Consider the following 17,822-nt stretch of genomic DNA (forward strand, 5'->3'; position numbering starts at 1 on the left):
AAGGAAACAAGGACAGATTTATGATACTGGGAAAGGGGATGATTCTTTAACAAGGTATAAAACATACAAAACAGAAAAGAAAAGTAGGATAACTGTCTACATTAAAATCTTCTCTATCCCCAAAGACACCAGATGCAAAATATAAAGACAAGCCATAGGGGTGCCTGGATGGCTCAGTCGGTTAAGTGTCTGCCTTTGGCTTGGGTCATGATCCTGGGGTCCTGGGATCGAGCCCTGCATCAGACTCCTTGCTCGGCAGGGAGCTTGCTTCTCTCTCTCCCTCTGCCTGCTGCTTCCCCTGCTTGTGCTCTCTCTCTTGCTATCTCTCTCTCTGTGTCAAATAAATAAAGTCTTTTTTTTTAAGATTTTATTTATTTATTTGAGAGAGAGACTGAGATAGAGAGAGAGAGCATGAGAGGGGGGAGGGTCAGAGGGAGAAGCAGACTCCCTGCTGAGCAGGGAGCCCTATGCGGGACTAGATCCCAGGACTCCAGGATCATGACCTGAGCCGAAGGCAGTCGCCCAACCAACTGAGCCACCCAGGCGCCCTAAATAAAGTCTTTAAAAAAAAAAAGACAAGCCATAGACCAAGTGACAATATTTGTGACCCATACAACTAAGAAAAAATTCGTAGAATATCTTATTATGTCTAAAAAATAGCCCAGTAGAAAAATGGGCAAAGGATATGAACAGGCAATTCTGAAAGGTCTAACAACCACAACAAATCAAATCAACTTCCCTTGTGATCAGACTATGTGGAAATTGCAATCATGAGGGCGCCTGGGTGGCTCAGTTGGTTAAGCGACTGCCTTCGGCTCAGGTCATGATCCTGGAGTCCCAGGATCAAGTCCCACATCGGGCTCCCTGCTCAGCAGGGAGTCTGCTTCTCCCTCTGGCCCTCTTCCCTCTCGTGCTCTCTGTCTCTTATTCTCTCTCTCTCAAGTAAATAAATAAAATCTTTTTTTTTTAAAAAGGAAATTGCAATCATGAGATCCCACTGGGCATCCATGGGATGGACAAAAATTAAGATCTGATAACCCAGGTGTGGATGCAGGTATAAGGAAATAGAAACTCCTTTGCTGGTAAGAGTGTAAATTGGTACATCCATCTAGGAAAAAATATGTGAAAACTTGGTAAAGTTTGTAAGCTTTCTAAAGAAGATGCACATGCCAGTGGTAGAGAACTTCATGTTCAGAAGTGACCAATCCTGTATTCATTCTATGTAATAGGGGATAAGTAGAAACAATCTAATCATCCCTGTGTAGGAATAGAATAAACTATTTTATTCATCCAGTGAAATACTACAAAACAGTTAAAAACGATGAAATAAATCTACATGTATCAACATTGCTAAATCACAAAAATCTAATGTAGGGTGAAAAAAGCAGGTTACAAAAGGCTAGTATACTCTGATACCGTTTACATAAAAATTCAAAACAGAAAAAACATATAATAAAAATACAAAATCATGCTTGTATGTTTAAAACTTTCTGTAATTTAAAGTAAAACAGAGGGGCACCTGGGTGGCTCAGGGGGTTAAGCCACAAGTCAGGTTCTTGATTTCGGCTCAGGCCTTGATCTCAGCGTTGTGGGATGGAGCCCCTTTTTGGGCTCCACACTCAGCAGGAAGTCTGCTTGAGATTCTCTCTCTCCCTCTGCCCCTCTCCGCCCCCCTCTCTTTCTCTCAAATAAATAATCTTTAAGAGAATTTTTTTTCTTTAAAAGAATTTTAAAAAATAAAACAAAAACCACAATGAGATACCACTTCACACTCAATAAGATGGCTATTATAAAACAAAACAAAACAAAAAATAGAAAGTAACAAGTGTTGGTGAGGATGTGGAGAAATTGGAACCTTTGCACATTGCTGGTGGGAATAAAATAGTGCTGCCACTCTATAAAATGGTACAGGAATTCCTCAAAAAATTAAACATAGAATTACCATATGATCCAGAAATTCTGCTTCTGGGTGTCTACCCAGGATAATGAATACCTGAAAGCAGGTACTCAAACTTATTTGTACAACCATGTTCACGGCAGAATTATTCACAATAGCCAATAGGTGGAAGCATTCCTACAGAGGAATGGATAAACACAAAATTTGGCATATACATGCAATGGAATAATATACATCCTTAAAAAAGAATGAAATTCTGACACATGCTATAACATGAAGTCACCCTGAGGACATTATGGTAAGTGAAATAAGCTAGACACAAAAGGACAAATACATATAATTCCACTTATATAAGATGCCTGGTCAATGAGGTGGCTGGGTGGCTCAGTGGTTAAGCTGAGGCTTTGGTTAAGTGGTTAAGCAAAGGCTTCCTTTGGCTCAGGTCATGATCCCAGGGTGCTGGGATCGAGCCCCGCATCGGCCTCCCTGCTAGGCGGGAAGCCTGCCTTTCCCTCTCCTACTCCCCCTGCTTGTGTTCCCTCTCTCGCTCACTGTCTCTCTCTGTCAAATAAATGGGCAAAGTCTTTAAAAAAAAAAAATGCCTGGTCAAAATTGTAGAGACAGAAAGTAGGCTGTTGATGGGGATGAGGATGGAGAGTTACTATTTAATGGTACAGGGTTTCATTTTGGGAAGGTGACAAAGTTCTGGGGGATGAATGACAACGATGGTGGCAGAACAGTGTGAACGTACATTATGCCTCAGAACTGTACAATTAAAAATGATTAAAATGGTAAATTTTATGTTAGGTAGATTTAACTTAAAAACAGAAATTAAAGGGCGCCTGGGTGGCTCAGTTGGTTAAGCGACTGCCTTCGGCTCAGGTCATGAGCCTGGAGTCCCGGGATCGAGTCCCACATCGGGCTCCCTGCTCAGCAGGGAGTCTGCTTCTCCCTCTGACCCTCTTCCCTCTTGTGCTCTCTCTCATTCTCTCTCTCAAATAAATAAATAAAATCTTTAAAAAAAATAGAAATTAAAAAAAAGACTGGCTTGAACCCAGCCCCTCTGTCCAAAAGAGCCACCAACCGGCTTACCTACCGCAACGCCCTGAAGACCGGGCCCACCTGGTCCGCCCCTCCCCGCCCCGACACCCGGGTCTCTACTCCCCGCCTCCCCAACAAGTCTCACCGCGCAGGCGCGGAGCTGGGAGGGAGGGGGTGTGAGCAGAGGGGGGCGTGGCCTCACACTGCGCCTGTGCCGAATTCCAGCTGTAAGTGTAGGGGAAATGATGTCCCGGTTGAGCTCCTCGGCCCGGCGGCAGCGGGGAGGCCCGCACTGCACAGGCGCAGACCGAGCACTCGCGTCAAAAGACGAAGAGAGCGCGCGCTCCCCACGTCCTGCGAGTCGGGCTGCCAGGCATTCGTCTCCCCCGTGACTCCCGCGGGGCAGGGCTGAAGAGCGATGCCCCGGGAGATCATCACCCTGCAGCTGGGCCAGTGCGGCAACCAGAGTGAGCGAGCGAGCGCCGGGCCCCTCCAGTCTCTGGTTCTGCCCCTTCGGGTCCCACCCAGTGCTTGGCATCCTGCAGTCCCCCTTTCCCTTCCATGAATCCCTTGCCCTATTGCGCATGATGAACATGTCCCAGATGGAGAGCCGCGCCTGGCCTGTGACAGCTCCCAGATCAGGTGTCTTGGGTGCAGCCTCTGAGTGTGACAGCCTCTGAGCCTAACCCTGGGCTCCTGAGGCCTTGTGACTAGCAGACCCAGGCATCTCTCCCCCTCCCCCAGTTGGGTTCGAGTTCTGGAAACAGCTGTGCGCCGAGCATGGTATCAGCCCCGAGGGCATCGTGGAGGAGTTCGCCACCGAGGGCACTGACCGCAAGGACGTCTTTTTCTACCAGGTGCCCCCAGCGACTTGGCCAGGGGGTCTGAGGGAAGGGCAGAGGCCTGGTACCGGGAAACCCGCTGGGCAGAAGAGCCAGGGCGGCTGGCTTGAGGAGGGGCGGGCAGACAGGAGCCAGAGCTGGGAGGATGGAGGACTGGGCCTTAGCTGATCGGGCCCCCTTGCTGGATGCCCCTTGACAGGCAGACGATGAGCACTACATCCCCAGGGCGGTGCTGCTGGACCTGGAGCCCCGAGTGATCCACTCCATCCTCAACTCCCCCTATGCTAAACTCTACAACCCAGAGAACATCTACCTGTCGGAGCATGGTGGAGGGGCTGGCAACAACTGGGCCAGTGGATTCTCACAGGTATCTGGGTGACCATCCCAGAAACCCCTGATGTTTCCTCCCCAGGGCAAGGCAGGCTCAGGCAGCCTGGGGATTTGACTAGACCATAGTGACAATAAATAAGAGACGAAGGGATACCCTGACAAGAGGGACAGCCAGGGAGAGGTTTATGCAGACTGCAAATCATTTGCAAAGTAGCTTTTTTGGGTGGAGGGTCACGGCTGAGGCTCTGCTCGAGGGTAGCAGCAGTGTCCCAGGGTAAAGTTCTTGGTGCTGAAAAGAGATACTCCCCAGAACCTTCATCCTGACCCTCCCTCCCATGTCTCTCTCTACAGGGCGAGAAAATCCATGAAGACATTTTTGACATCATAGACCGAGAAGCAGATGGAAGTGACAGCTTAGAGGTGAGGCTCTGCCCCGCTGAAGGGAAAACAAGGCTGAAAAGTGCTGGGGAAAGGTCAGGACATACCTAACAGGTGGTGTGATGGGGCAGTTCTATTCAAAACTATTTTTTGAGTATCCTCTGTGAGATATCGAGGTAAATAAGGTACAGTACTTGTCCTCAAGGAGATCCTAACCTGGATGGCATCAGCTCCTTAGGCATGAGTCTTCCTTCCCAAGGAGTGTCAGCCTGGATGGACACAGAAGAAGCCTTGAGACATGAGTGTGTTGGGAGTGGGGAATGAGACAAGTCTGAAGCCTCTCCCCCACATCCCTGGAGACTGCCTCTCCATCCCTCCCCATGCAGGGCTTCGTGCTGTGTCATTCCATTGCTGGGGGGACAGGTTCTGGCCTGGGCTCCTACCTTCTCGAACGACTGAATGACAGGTAAGCCTGTGTTTGGGGAGAGGGCATTAACCCTGGTTCCATGGGCAAGGTCTTTCCTTTTTATCCCTTTTTTTCTCTTGGACTGGAAGGCCTGGCACTGTGGCTTTGAGTCATTGGTAGGAACAGAGCCTGGCCATCCAGGGAGCATCTTGGAAGCAAGAACACCCAGGAAGGGGTTTGTCTAGGGAGAGGAGGGACCTTAAGGGTTTGATGGGTTTGATGCTTTAGGTTTATTCTTTTTTGGCTCTGGGCTCTGAGTACTCAGTTCTGCCCCGGCCCCCCCTTTCATACCAAGAGCTTGGTGGCACTTGGAAAGGGATGGCCCTGTTAGCTCTAGAGAAGACCAAGATGGGCAATGATGGGAGTCCTTCCAATTCACTGTGTCACCTTCCCTTTTCCCTCTTCTTCACCCCAGGTACCCCAAGAAGCTGGTGCAGACGTACTCAGTGTTTCCCAACCAGGACGAGATGAGCGATGTGGTGGTCCAGCCCTACAACTCCCTGCTCACGCTCAAGAGGCTGACCCAGAACGCAGACTGTGTGGTGAGCACCGGAGAAGGGAGTAGGGGGCTTTGGTCCACCTCCTCAAACCAGTGAGACATGGACACCTGACCTTCCCAAGCCCCTGCCCAGAGAACAGAGGACCAACAAAGCCATACCCAGTGGCCCAAATTATGAACTAAGGACTTGACTCCAAGTTGCTTATAGTCCCTTTAGGCAGTAAGGCTCTCAAGAAAGTGTATACCCCCGACATATGTCCCCAGTTAGCCTATTTAATGCCTATTCATGCTTAAATGCTCAGCCCAAGGGTCACTTTCTTAGTCAAATCTTCCCTGACCCCCCATTCAAGGTCAAGTTCCTTTGCACATATTTCAGGCTGTAACAGTACTTTTCTGTGAGGGGCACAGACTGTGCCTGTTTTATCTGCCATGTATCTCCAGAGCTAGGCACAGTGAATGGCACATGGGGACAATCCCATTTGTTTACTGGAGGGTAGAAAAGTGTCTTGTGATGCCCCTGAGACAGTGCCCCTTTTTAAAGCTAACACACCTACGTCCTGGCTTTGGAATTTAGAGGGGGCTAAGCTAATAACTTATCTCTCTGCCCACTTTCTCCTCAAAAAGGTGCTGTGACCCTCTTCTGTCCCCCCCCAGGTGGTGCTGGACAACACAGCCCTGAACCGGATCGCCACCGACCGCCTGCACATCCAGAACCCGTCTTTCTCCCAGATCAACCAGCTGGTGAGCCCCCACTCCTGGACTCTCTGGGCTGGAACCCCTCCTTACTGGAGTGTCGTCTCGGGAAGGGAGCCCTCTCCCCGGGACCGAGGCCCATGACACGCGCTGCTGTCCCCAGGTGTCCACCATCATGTCAGCCAGCACCACCACCCTGCGCTACCCCGGCTACATGAACAACGACCTCATAGGCCTCATCGCCTCGCTCATTCCCACTCCTCGACTCCACTTCCTCATGACGGGCTACACCCCGCTCACCACGGACCAGTCGGTAGGAGCAGCCCCGGCAGGCCCTCCCCTCGCCTTTCTCTCCCCCTGCTGGCCCAGGAGCTGCCCTTTGAGGCCCCCAGAGGCTCTGTTCCCGGGGACTGGTGCAGACTGTCCGACCCCACGCTGACCTGCTCTCCTCTCCCCTCTGCCCCTGGCTCCCCGCAGGGCCCGGGCTCTGGGGGCGGGGGGGGGTCTGCTGACGCTCCCGCACAGGGGCATGCCCTTGCTGAGCGGAGGAGGGCTAAGGTTCCTGGTCCCACAGCAGAGAGGCTCAGTGTAGACCTGCGTCTCGACACACTTCCCCAAGAGACCACACTAGCCCGAGTCTGATGGGGCTCAGGCATTGGACTGTGCCCTGAGTGCCGGCCTGGGCCCTGCGGCCCACTGTCCCCTCAGGTGGCCAGCGTGAGGAAGACCACGGTCCTGGATGTCATGAGGCGGCTGCTGCAGCCCAAGAACGTGATGGTGTCCACAGGCCGGGATCGCCAGACCAACCACTGCTACATCGCCATCCTCAACATCATCCAGGGGGAGGTGGACCCCACCCAGGTAGGTGAGGCCCCTTCGTGCCACCCCTGGAACCCACGGGGTAGAGGAGAGGCTACCACCACCACTGTTGTGTGTTGTGTGCACCCCCTCCCCCCAGGTCCACAAGAGTCTGCAGAGGATCCGGGAACGGAAGCTGGCCAACTTCATCCCCTGGGGCCCTGCCAGCATCCAGGTGGCCCTGTCAAGGAAGTCTCCCTACCTGCCTTCGGCCCACCGGGTCAGTGGGCTCATGATGGCCAACCACACTAGCATCTCCTCGGTGAGCCTAATCTCCTGGTCTTCTTTGACCATTCTGTTCCACTAGCCACTCTTATCATTCTGCCCCATTCCATTCCAGCCCCTTATCTCGCACTGGTTCCCATCCTGGAGATTTCTATCTCTTTCAGCTCTTTGAAAGTTCCTGCCAGCAGTATGACAAGCTGCGGAAGCGGGAGGCCTTCCTGGAGCAGTTCCGCAAGGAGGACATCTTCAAGGAGAACTTTGATGAGCTGGACACGTCCAGAGAGGTTGTGCAGGAACTCATCGACGAGTACCATGCAGCCACGCGGCCAGACTACATCTCCTGGGGCACCCAGGAGCAGTGACTTCCTCCCCACCACTTCCCCTGGACAGTAAGGACAGTCCCCATAATGCCTGGTCCCTGTGACCCAGATTCCCCTCCCCAAAAACCTTTCTAGATTCATCTCCAGCCCAGGCACTGGCCCTACTTCCTCCCTTCTCTGCCCTGACCCTTGATATGCTTGTTTAGCTCTAGTAAAGTAATAAAGCTTTGTCATGAATATAGTCAGAGCTTGGTTGTGGATGTAGTCAGGGCTTGGTCTGTGAATATGGGGGGATGATCCATGTTCCCTCCCAGTTCCCAGGCATGTGGCCTTTACCTGCTCTAGCTTCCTACCAGTAGTCCGGGTGTCAGTGTGGTCCCTGTTTCCATTGGCATACCTGGCCTAGAACCAGGCAGCTCTACTGCGAGTCAGCCCTACCTCTCAAGATTACAGAGGGTTACTGAGGTCTGCTCTGTCCTCGGTGCCTAAGCTCCTGCCCCAGGGTGGACCAGTATTGTCCCAGACTCTTCCACTCAGGGAGTAGGCCGTGGGCGCTATGGAAGGAGGGCCTGCAGCATTCTGAGCAGGTCAGGAAACCTGGGACTCTGGATTCCCAGCGCCCAAGGCTATCAGATCCTTAGGAACGCAACCCAATTCAACCTAACTTGATAAAGCAGGAACGGAACTCAGGAGTAGGGCTGAGCCCATCCTGATAAGGTGTTTATCTGTGCCAGAGAAGTTCTTGGGTCTGATCCTGCCCCAAGCTTCTCTCCATTCCAGACCCAAAGCAGTAGGCACACCGAAATGGACCCAACGAGGGCCCAGAAGCTGGACACTGGGGTAGGAACTGGATAGGGCCAGTCCTGATGACTCACTGCCTTCCGGTCTCAGGGACGCCAGGAGGCCACCCCTGTGCCACTCAATGGAGAAGTGAGTGTGGGTAATTGCCAGCTTCCAAAACTGCCCTGTTGCCTGCCCCACCCAGCACCCTGTAGCAGCCTGCTGGCGAGGAGAAGGTTAAATCCAGAAGGTCATGGAGGGTGGAACCCTGTGGTGTCCAGACTCCCCTCAGTGCTGGTAAAAGCCCAGAATGTGGGCGTCCCCAGGGGTGGAGTGCTGAGCTATGGGACTCTAACTTGTCCCACTGACAACACCCCCACAGGAAGCGTTTGTGTAAATAGGATTTTTTTTTTTTTTTTTTTTTTTGCTTCTCTTCTACAAATAAATTAAGAAACAAACTAGAAAATTGTCTGCACCCATTGCAGCCCGTGGGTGTGAGGTGCGCCCTGTCCCTGCAGGGCCAAAAGGGTCCATGGTTCCCTCAAATCTCAGAGCAGTCCAGGTCCAGGCTGGAGGCAGAAGGGAGGTCGTGACCTCTTGGCAGGCTCAGTCCTGCAGCTGCCCCAAACAGCCAGACTGTCCCTGGGGCTCGTCCAGGCCCGGGTGCTGGCTGGGAGGGGAGGTGTCTGGCAGGTCTTGGCATGGAGGAGAAGGGCTGCTGCAAGGCCTCTCGGGGGAGGGATTGGGCAAGTAGGCATTCACCAGCTGCATGATCTCTTCCACCTAAGAGAGGGCAGAGGTCAGAGGGCAGTAGAGGCCACTGGGTTCTCCTTTGTCTCATCTTCCACCCAGGCTCCTCACCGGGGCCTTCCAAGAGCTGCCCCCCTGCAACCTTTTCCTCCTCACCACAGCGCTCTCCCTCACTCACTATGTGCCAGTCACACTTGTGTCCTTCTGCTTCTCTAGGATGCTGTTGGGGCCTTTCCACCTGCAATATCCTCTACCTGGAATGCTGTTGCCCAGATCTTCCTGTGGCTAGCCTAAATGTCACCTCCAGTATCCCTTCCTGACTGTCCTACCTAATGCTATGACTCCTTCCAGTCTCTTCATGTCACCCCACCCTTACCTTGGTAGCATTTATTCCTGTCTTACATAGTTTTCGATTCCTTCTGGAGTGTCTGACAGCCTGCTCTAATGTAAGCGCCTTGAGCTTGTCTTTGATCACTGCTGGATCCCCGGTGCCTAGAGCTGTACCCAGCTCAGTGTTTAATAAAATGTTTCTTGACATCCTTTCCCTTCCTTCCTCCTTCCGTACCCTCTTCCCACTTACCTGGGGGCTCTGCAGGAGGAGCTGGCTCTCTCCCACCCTCAGTGCCAGGGTGTGGGGGCCCATTAGCTGGCAGGCGGCCACATGGCCATAGCTGACACTGTGGACGGGCTCTGTCTCACCCGGCCGGGAGAGGGACATGGCCTTGGCCCCCAAGCCCAGGCATAGCTTCTGTGGAGTGCCCCCACCAGGCTCCTACGGACAGATAGGTAGAGTCAGGGTGGAAGGAGGGGACCCTGCAGCATTATTTTTGGTGGGGGGGGGGGCGATGGCTGTGAGCAGGGAGTTTCCCCCGTCCCCTCTGTGATCCACACTGCATGTGTGGAGGGGCTTAAGGGTCCGGAGAGGTGAGAGCCCAAGGGCCAGTGTGACTCCTGGGGTTTGGGAGGGGCAGCTGTGCTGGGCGGGGGCAGTGAAACGACCCAGAGTGGGGCCTGTGGCTCTGGGGCAGAGGTGTAGGGCTTGGGCCGCCAGAGTCCCCTCTCCCTTCTCCCCCTCACCGTGCTCAGCTCCAGAACGTCATACCGAGCAGCGCCGAACCCTGGACACTGCGCCGCCAGAGCCAGGTAGGCAGCCATGGCCTCAGCTCGGCCCATGCCCCGTAGCCGCTTCCAGCCGCCCAGCACAGCAGCCGCCCTGCCGGCGCCACCTCCTCCCTCGCTGGCCGCGCTTCCCGCCGTGCCGCCGGCCCCGCCGCCGCCGCGCCGGGTCCGCTCCGCGCGCCTCTTGGCCAGGCCGGGGCTCCAGATCGCCCCGGCCAGCAGGGCGGCGGAGGGCGGAGGCCTGGGGACGGGGCGGGGAAGGTCCTCCCGCGGCGGGGCGGAGGGCGGCAGCAGGCGGTCCAGGCGCGGCAGGGGCGCCCTCGGGGAGAAGTCTCGGTGCAGGCTCTGCAGACGCAGCGCCGCCAGGGCGCGCAGCGTGTCGTCGGGCGGGGGCGGCCGGCCGCGCAGCAGCAGAGCGTGAGCCTAGGAGGAGGCACTGGTGTCAGCGCGGGAGGGGCGGCGAACAGCCCTGGGGGTGCAAAATCTGAGGTCTGGGTCGGAGTAAAGCCTCCCGCGAGGTTGCCCTAACTGTTAAATGTGACGGCCCGGAAAGTGAGGGGTTCAGGCTGAGGGGGTCTTTGGGGGGGGGGGTGTGAATGCTGGAGATGCTCACCTGCTCAAAGAGGAAAGGTAGTTCGTGACCGTCTGGAGACAGCCCCTCAGGGTGCAGGGGCCCGTGAAGACGCAGACATAGTCCCCAACCAGAGTCCGGCGAGTCGTCCAGCGCGGCTTCCTCCGCCGCCAAACTGCAGAAGAGATGAGGACTGGATGCCAGGCAGAAGCGGGACCCCCTCCAAGGCGCTGGCCACCGCTGGCGGGGGTGGGGAGAGGAGCGGGACCATATGTTTGGGACGCCTGGAAAGCCGACAGCAAACCGCCCGCGGGCAGGGCCCCTCTGTGAACCAGCAAACGCGACTGTGCAGGGCAAGTGGCCAGCGCTCGGAAAACGTTTGCACAGGGATTGACCGGAGCTGAGAGGCAGATGGGTTAACGGAGAGCGGGGCTGGGGCTGGACATTTACTTCTCAAACCTGGTGAGCACGTCGGCCATGAGAGTACCCCCAGCCAGGGCTCGCTCCTGGGCTCCTCGCTGCTCGTACAGTGCGAATGCGTTGCGGCTTCGGGCCAAGCCCAGCCGCCCCACCAGCTCTCGAGCAACCTGGGGCGGAGAAGGAATGGGAGTAAAGTCAGGCCGCGGCGGGGTATCGCCAACTGGAGAGCTCTTTCAGGTCTCCCGGTCCCGACACCCCTCCCCCCACCCTTATGCAAATGATGCATCTCAGACTTGGGCAAACCTAGGGCCCAGGCATCAGGACAGCCGGGCATGGGAAGCTGGGAGGAGGGGCTGAGGTTTCAGGGGTCTTTTCTGGCCTTACCTCGCCCGCCGTGGTGTGGGAGTCTATGGCCACAGGGCAGGCACCAGCCCCCGGACAGTGCACGGTGCATAAGAGCTCCTGCCGTTGGCTCAGCGCTGAAATCTCTGCCAGCGAAGGCACCAGCTCTCGGCCGCGCGTCCGGCCCAGCGCTTTCCTGATGAAGCGCGCGTATTCCGCCAGTTCTGTGTCCGGGAGGGCCTGCTCCGTCCTGGGTTAGGGAAGACCTCAGGTTCAGTGCCCAGAGGGCTTTCCTTCTCCCCCTCCCTCTCGCCTTCTTATAGTCTCCTTTCTTTCTTCTCATGGATTCCCTCCCTTCCAACTCAAGTTGCTTGAAGGTAGCCACCAGCTCTCTTCTGAATCTACCCTTGGAGCACTGCATGGAGCTGAATTACTTTCAAAGGCCCTGACAGCTCCCTCCGAACCTCCCTCTCCCACTTGCCAAAGTCTCCCTGTCCTCCTTCGAGTTGAAACTCCAAATTCAGCTCCATTCCGCTCCGCAACCTAAAAGCCCTGGCTGGACTGCCTCAGCCCGGAGGAAAAGCAGCCCTTAGTAATTCATCTTGCCCAAGGAGGGGGGGTGCCTTTTGTAATTCCTCCGCCCGAAAGTGGGATATGATCTTGTCGTTCCCACAAAGACGCTGTACATATTAGCAGCGGTCAAGTCTCTTCCCTTCTCTGGCTCGAAGTTCTCCACCCGCCAATTTGGCAAGGCCTGTCATTCTCTCCCAGCCCTGTAGCTCCCTTCCCGCCCCTCCCCCTCACCTCTCCAGATGCCCCAGGAGGTGCCCCCGCACAGCTCCCCCGGGCCGGAAGGTGCAGCTCATGCAGGTGAGGAGCTGCCAGTACCGAAGGGCCGCGGGGTCTTGGGTAGCTGGGGGCCCGGGGGGCCCTGCGGGGCCCGAGGTCTGCTTAGCCAGCTGCAGGAAGAGCTCGTCGCGGAGCGCGGGCAGGTCCCGGCAGGTTTGGAGCACACCCTGCATCAGGGGCCCGGGGCGCCGCGCCCCCTCTAGCGCCTGCAGCGCCAGGAACAGCCGCACCGCCTCCTCGCGCAAGGGTGCGTAGCCCGGACCTGCGGGAGGGTGGGGGCGGAGGGACGGTTTGGAGAGGGGACACAGAGCTGGGCCCTGGAAGGAAGGCATGAACCAGGGAAAGGTCAGAGGGAGTGTAAGGGGACAGGGGTGGCAAGGAGGGGAGAGTACGAACGACAGGAAGAGTGAAGGGAAAGCAGTGGTCCCCACAGAGCCTCCCAGGCCCCTCCCCCTCCGGAGCCCCTAAGGCTGCACTCTGAGTTAGTGAGCTACAGGGGTTGACTAAAGGACACAGGTTCAAACCCCAGATTCTGTAATTGGGCACTAAGAGCCATCACCATGGGTCAGAAAACAGGCTGGATGGGGAGTCCGGAAACAAGGGCTCTTCTCCCAGCTCCCCTTAATCTTCTAGTTTTAGAACCAGGACTGGTCACTATTCATTTTTGGGAAGAGATATGGCTGGATGAGGCCAGCACATTCTCCCAAAGTGCTGGCTTTTCCAGCACTTGTAAACATAGTATGACAGGGGCTTAAGAGTATAATGAAAAATAGCGTGTAAAAACTCATGAAGGAGTATTGGTAGTCAGAATGAAACCCATAGAGAAGGTGGTCAAAGGGGAACTTTTTTCCTGCGCTGGCTCCCCTCTCCTCCACCCTGGCTATCAGTCTGGTCAGCTTCCATTCTCAGTCCTTTGAAAAGTGAGGGGCTGGGCCCCTTTTGGACTTCTAAGCCCTTGTCAAGTGTCAAGTGAGGCATTCAGATTCCCCGTCCAAGGGACTGGAGCCATGCCACCACTCACCTGGGGCGCTGACACCGTAGGGCAGGGGCAGGAGTGGAGCATACAAGGCCCCACTGGTGTGCCTCAGAATTGGGTTCCGGCGGTAAATAAGGGCCACGGCCTCCGGGTCCCCACAACTCTCCTAGAAGCCAGGGAAGGGAGTCACAGGGATGGAAAAAGGGGCTCCCCATGAACTCAGAAATCTTCTGGGTCCACCACCCTCCGCTTTCTCCGTGAAGTCCCCTCTTTCACACCTGAATGTCCCGAAGCAGCAGCTGGGTAGGGGTCTCCAACGGCGCCTTGGAGGCGATCACTTCTCGCAGGGCCACCCCCCAGCGCTCAGCCTCGGCCTGGCGCGGGGAGCAGAGCCGGACGCTGTGCTTCCGGCCTGACACGGTCACTGACCACAGACCTGGGAAAAAGAGGCGGTGGAAGGCAAATCAGGGCCGGCTGGGGCCGATGCGCAGGGAGGTACAAGAATCCCCATGAAGTCTCACCGGTCTCCTTGGGACGGCGCTCGGGGCCAGTCACCGAGCACAAGCTGGTGAGCACGAGGCTCCCGAGGCGCCGCGCCCCCTTCCCGCCGCTACTGAACTGGTCCAGGGAGTCCCGGGTGAGCACGAACCAGGCCCGGCGCGGGGGCAACCAGGGCCGAGCCCCTCCTCCGCGGGGCTCTCTGTACAGCCAACCTGGGGAGAAGGGAGGGAGAAAAAGGGGGTGAGCAGGAGAAGACGTTATCCCCGGGAGGGTTGGGATTGGGACTTCCAGAGTGCATAAGGTGGGTCCCCACCTTTCACGACGACGTCCGGGTCCTCCTCGGGCGGCCCCTTCTCCGGGATGAGGCTCCGTGTCTCCTCCCAGCTCTGCAGCCTGGGCCAGATGGGAAGGAGGGTTGGGCGAGGCTGTCGGTCCCGCACCCCGCCTCCAGGGGGCTCCTCAGTCGGGGCTCCCCAGACCGCGAGGGGAGCCTGCTCCTGGCCTGGACACCCCTCCCCCAGGCTGTGGGAACCGCTGGGCCGTTCTGACCTCGCACCAGAAATAGCCCAGACCCCCCCTTTCTCCCCGCGCCCCCAGTCGGACCGCCCCCCCGGGACCCCGGCCAAACCACAGCGTCCGGCGTAAGGCCTCTCCCTTATTGCACAACTGCGGGAGGGAAGACGGCGAGGATTGGGGTCCCGGGAACAGGCTGGGGACTTCATACCCTGAGCCGCAGGGGCCGAGCTCACCTGTCTGAGACCGGCCCGCTCCTCACCGGCTGAGTCAGCGTCACGTCCAAGGGGCCCTGGGGAAACAGGCGGGGGCAGCCCTCAGGATCACAGCCGTCAGCGCAGGATGCCCGTGGCTTCTGCCCCCAGGACAGCGCTGCTCAGGGAATTGAGGAATCAAGGAGTGGGGTTGTGACTGTGAGGGAGAGAGCTGAAGCCACGAGGTAGCCCTTTCTGCCAATCTCTACAGAACAGCCCCAGCTAAGAAGTCAAGGCTCCCGCCTTGTCTCTGTTTCCCTTTGAAGATTTAAGTCAGGGCGGGATATGGTGGAAAGAGCACTGTGCAGGGAGTCCAGTCGGGAGACGTGGGTTCTATTAACAGTCTGACTACTAACTCGAATCACTAACTGGCTGTGGAAACTTCACAGATCCTCTCAGTCTTTGGGCCCTAGCTTCCCCATCTTTGAAAAGAGAGAGGTGGATGGAGCTCCTTCTTGTTGGAAGTCACCCCCTCCTCATTTTCCCTTCATTGGCTGGCAGACAGGCAGGTGGTGGGCACAGAGGTGGATAAAGGGAAGAGGGACTCCTTCAGTATATGGCTTTCTCCAAGAACGTCTTATGCCCTCCCACAGACACCCCTGAAACTCAACGGTAAGCAGAGACCCTCCCCCTTTGCTAGGGCTCAGGAAGGGCAGGCTGAAAAATGGCACACACTCTCCAGGGGAGGTACAGTCAGGATTTTGCCCTTCTCCCCCCTGCCCTGGAACTTCAACAGGCGACTGGGGTCTGAGAGAGTCCAAAAACCCATCCAGGAGCCAGGTCAGGCAGGAACTGTGCCATGGTCCCATTGCGCCCAGACTGTCAAAGCCAGGATGGGGAGGTGGGGGAGGGGGGACAGGGACACCTGTCCCCAAGCTCGGGGGAGGGGGGTGGAGGTGGAGCATGAGGGAGGCAATGGCGTGGTTCACAGAGCCGACCCTGCCCAGGCTGGAAGCTTGGGGACGCCTGGGTCCTGTGCCTTCCCGGGACGCAGATCCACCTCTTTTTTCGAGGGTCCAAGAGGAGTTCTCAGCCACACCACCGCGGGGGCAGGTGCTGACCATTCTCTTAGACCAAGTCTCCTAATCGCAGTCCCCTGCTTCCCTCCCTCCACCCCCCTCTATATTTATCCGCCCTCCGCCTCCGCCAGGTGCTGGCGCCGGCCCCAGCGGCGCAGCCCGCCCCACCCGGGCACAGAGCCACTGGGCCTGCTGGGGACCCCTGAGCGGGGGATGGGAGCCTGACCCAGGCCATAGCACATGGGAGTCTGGTTGCGGGTGTGCAGGGGAATCCGGGAGGGGACCTCAGGGGATGGAGGTCTTCCAGACCAACAGAGCCTCAGTTTCCCCACGGGGAGATTCCACAAAACCGGGGAGCCAAGTGTCCCTCACCATCCCCTCAGGGATTCCCCAGGAGCCTCACCAGGGAGGGCCGAGAGTTCTGTCTTGAATGGCAGGGTAATGACGAGGGGTCCTCGAAGAGTCGTGGCCCCCAGCTCCCTCTCCGTGGGGTCCCTGCCACGGACCCCAATCTGAGGATGCCTTCTCCCCCTCTCCCAGGTCCCCGCGGCGGGAGCTCCGGCATCTGGCCCCAGCACTCAGCGCTCACGAACTGGGAGCGGAGCGGACCCAGGCGTCCGAGCCGCCCAGCCGGCCTCGCCACATTCCTCGGCGCTGGCGGAGGCGGAAGGAGACGGGATGGGACGCGGGCCCGGCGGGGAAGGGAGAGGCAGGGCCAGGTCGGGCCACGCGTGACGCCTCCCCTGCCTCGGGGCCCCTAGCAGGTGGACAGCGCCCAGCATGTGGCGCGAGGCCCACAGGCACATCCCGAGTAGGGCTGCTCCTTGAGCTCCCGGGGGCTCCTGGCCCCCCAGGCAAAAACCTTTCCCACGTCCCCGTCAGCCAAGAGCACGGCGTTTGGCTGGAGTCTGGAGCAGGATCAGACGTGACGGCCGCTTGTAGTGAGAGGGATTGAGACAAGGCTCCAAACCCCCAGGGACTTACCCTCCCGCCGCCCGCTGGACTCGGGGTCCGCAGCTCAAAGGTCTCCTCGTCCTCGTCCTCGTCCCCGTCCCCGCTAAGCTCGCCGTCCCCGTAGTCCCGGTGCAGAAGAGTAAAGCCTCGACGGCAGCAGAGGAGCCACCACAATCCCCCGGGGAGAGGCATCCGGGCGAGCAGCCGGGGGATGGGGGCGCGGGCAGCCCGGCCGAGCTGCAGGGGGTCGGAGAAACTGGCGGGGCTCCGACCCCAGCGGGGGAAAGATGCGGCGGGAGGAGGGGAAGGGAGAGGGGGACAAGGAGGAGGCAGTGTCTGGCGCTAGGGTGCAAGGGGTCGCTTGCTAGAGCCTGCGGGGGGCTCGGGGTCCGGGCCCCCGGAGGGGGAGGGGGAAAGCGTCCAGGGCTGGGGGGGGGGGGCGGGCAGCAATGTCCGGAGCTGGGAAGTAGTGTCCGTTGTAGTGTCCAGCCCTGTGGGGGGCAGTGTCCGGTGCAATGTCCGAGGTGGGCAGTTGTCCAAGCTCCAGGGAGGGTCGTGTCCGGTAGGGCGTCCGGTGGCCGGGGCCCGGGCCGCGCGCGCTGCGCTCCCTGCAGCCCCGGGACTGGCGCGCTAGGGGCGCGAGCACAGCGCCGGGACCCCGCCTCCCCAACCCCCTCCCCTCTGAGGGCCCCCCCCTTTCCCTCTTCTTTCTCTCCTCCCTTCTTTACAGGGCAGGGTGCAGTTTTCGTCACAGCCTCCCCTGCCCAATCCCTGTGCCTGGCGCCGGGCGCGGCCACCAATCAGGCCACTGAAACCGCGGCGGGTTGCATCATGTGCCCCTGGCTTGGTGACAGCGGGGAGGAGCAGAGGAGTAAGGAGGGAGGAGGCGGTGCGATGTCAGCCACACCCCCGTCCCTGAGGTCGGGCGCGGAGTGCTAGTGATGTCACGGAAGCCCGCCTTCATGCCCTTGTTTTAACTCTTGGCTCACCAACCAACAGATTAAAAACCCTCTGGAGAAGGAGCTTTGGAGAACGAAGGGCATAGGGCATAGAGGAAGGCCCCGACTGCTGTTCCCTGAACCCCTGTCTCGTCTCAGGGTCCCTGAGAAAGGAAAGATCTTCAGCTGCCTGCGCCAGGCACAGCTCTAGGGGCGGCCCTCCGCCCCTGGATGGAGTAGTCCAATTCTTTGGTCTGAGTCACCTCCTTTTTAAGGTGAGGAAGCTG

The 17,822-nt window shown here is 57.7% G+C and overlaps 2 protein-coding genes across 8 annotated transcripts; one reads left to right on the forward strand and one right to left on the reverse strand.

Annotated features, from left to right (window-relative positions):
* The first annotated feature begins 3,181 nt into the window (after positions 1–3,181).
* Positions 3,182–8,004, forward strand: LOC113939451 (tubulin gamma-2 chain). Of its 2 annotated transcripts, none has more exons than XM_035724800.1 (11): positions 3,182–3,405; positions 3,683–3,795; positions 3,980–4,147; positions 4,462–4,530; positions 4,875–4,954; positions 5,370–5,496; positions 6,108–6,194; positions 6,310–6,459; positions 6,855–7,007; positions 7,105–7,266; positions 7,394–8,004. In XM_035724800.1, exons 1-11 carry the CDS (start codon positions 3,357–3,359, stop codon positions 7,589–7,591), a joined length of 1,356 nt encoding a protein of 451 aa, XP_035580693.1. In that variant the 5' UTR covers positions 3,182–3,356; the 3' UTR covers positions 7,592–8,004. The 2 variants fall into 2 exon arrangements, with proteins under 2 accessions (XP_035580693.1, XP_035580692.1); XM_035724799.1 differs by having other exon boundaries at positions 4,848–4,954; positions 7,394–7,773.
* Positions 8,005–8,754: 750 nt separating this feature from the next.
* PLEKHH3 (pleckstrin homology, MyTH4 and FERM domain containing H3) lies at positions 8,755–17,321 on the reverse strand. 6 transcript variants are annotated; one of them, XM_027625577.2, is made up of 14 exons: positions 16,628–16,740; positions 16,047–16,297; positions 14,607–14,662; positions 14,171–14,250; positions 13,878–14,069; positions 13,635–13,792; positions 13,402–13,522; positions 12,336–12,642; positions 11,574–11,781; positions 11,220–11,356; positions 10,812–10,944; positions 10,157–10,621; positions 9,660–9,851; positions 8,755–9,112 (listed from the first exon to the last, which is right to left on the reverse strand). In XM_027625577.2, the coding sequence occupies exons 2-14, from the start codon at positions 16,206–16,208 to the stop codon at positions 8,936–8,938; spliced, it is 2,388 nt and encodes a 795-aa protein (XP_027481378.1). In that variant the 5' UTR covers positions 16,209–16,297; positions 16,628–16,740; the 3' UTR covers positions 8,755–8,935. The 6 variants fall into 6 exon arrangements, 3 of the variants coding, with proteins under 3 accessions (XP_027481378.1, XP_027481379.1, XP_027481376.1); XR_003525244.2 differs by lacking the exon at positions 16,047–16,297 and having other exon boundaries at positions 10,812–11,009; positions 16,628–17,317; XM_027625578.2 differs by lacking the exon at positions 16,047–16,297 and having other exon boundaries at positions 11,229–11,356; positions 16,628–17,305.
* Positions 17,322–17,822: the final 501 nt, after the last annotated feature.

Source organism: Zalophus californianus, chromosome 16 (assembly GCF_009762305.2).
Source record: "Zalophus californianus isolate mZalCal1 chromosome 16, mZalCal1.pri.v2, whole genome shotgun sequence".
Classification (NCBI taxonomy): domain Eukaryota; kingdom Metazoa; phylum Chordata; class Mammalia; order Carnivora; family Otariidae; genus Zalophus; species Zalophus californianus.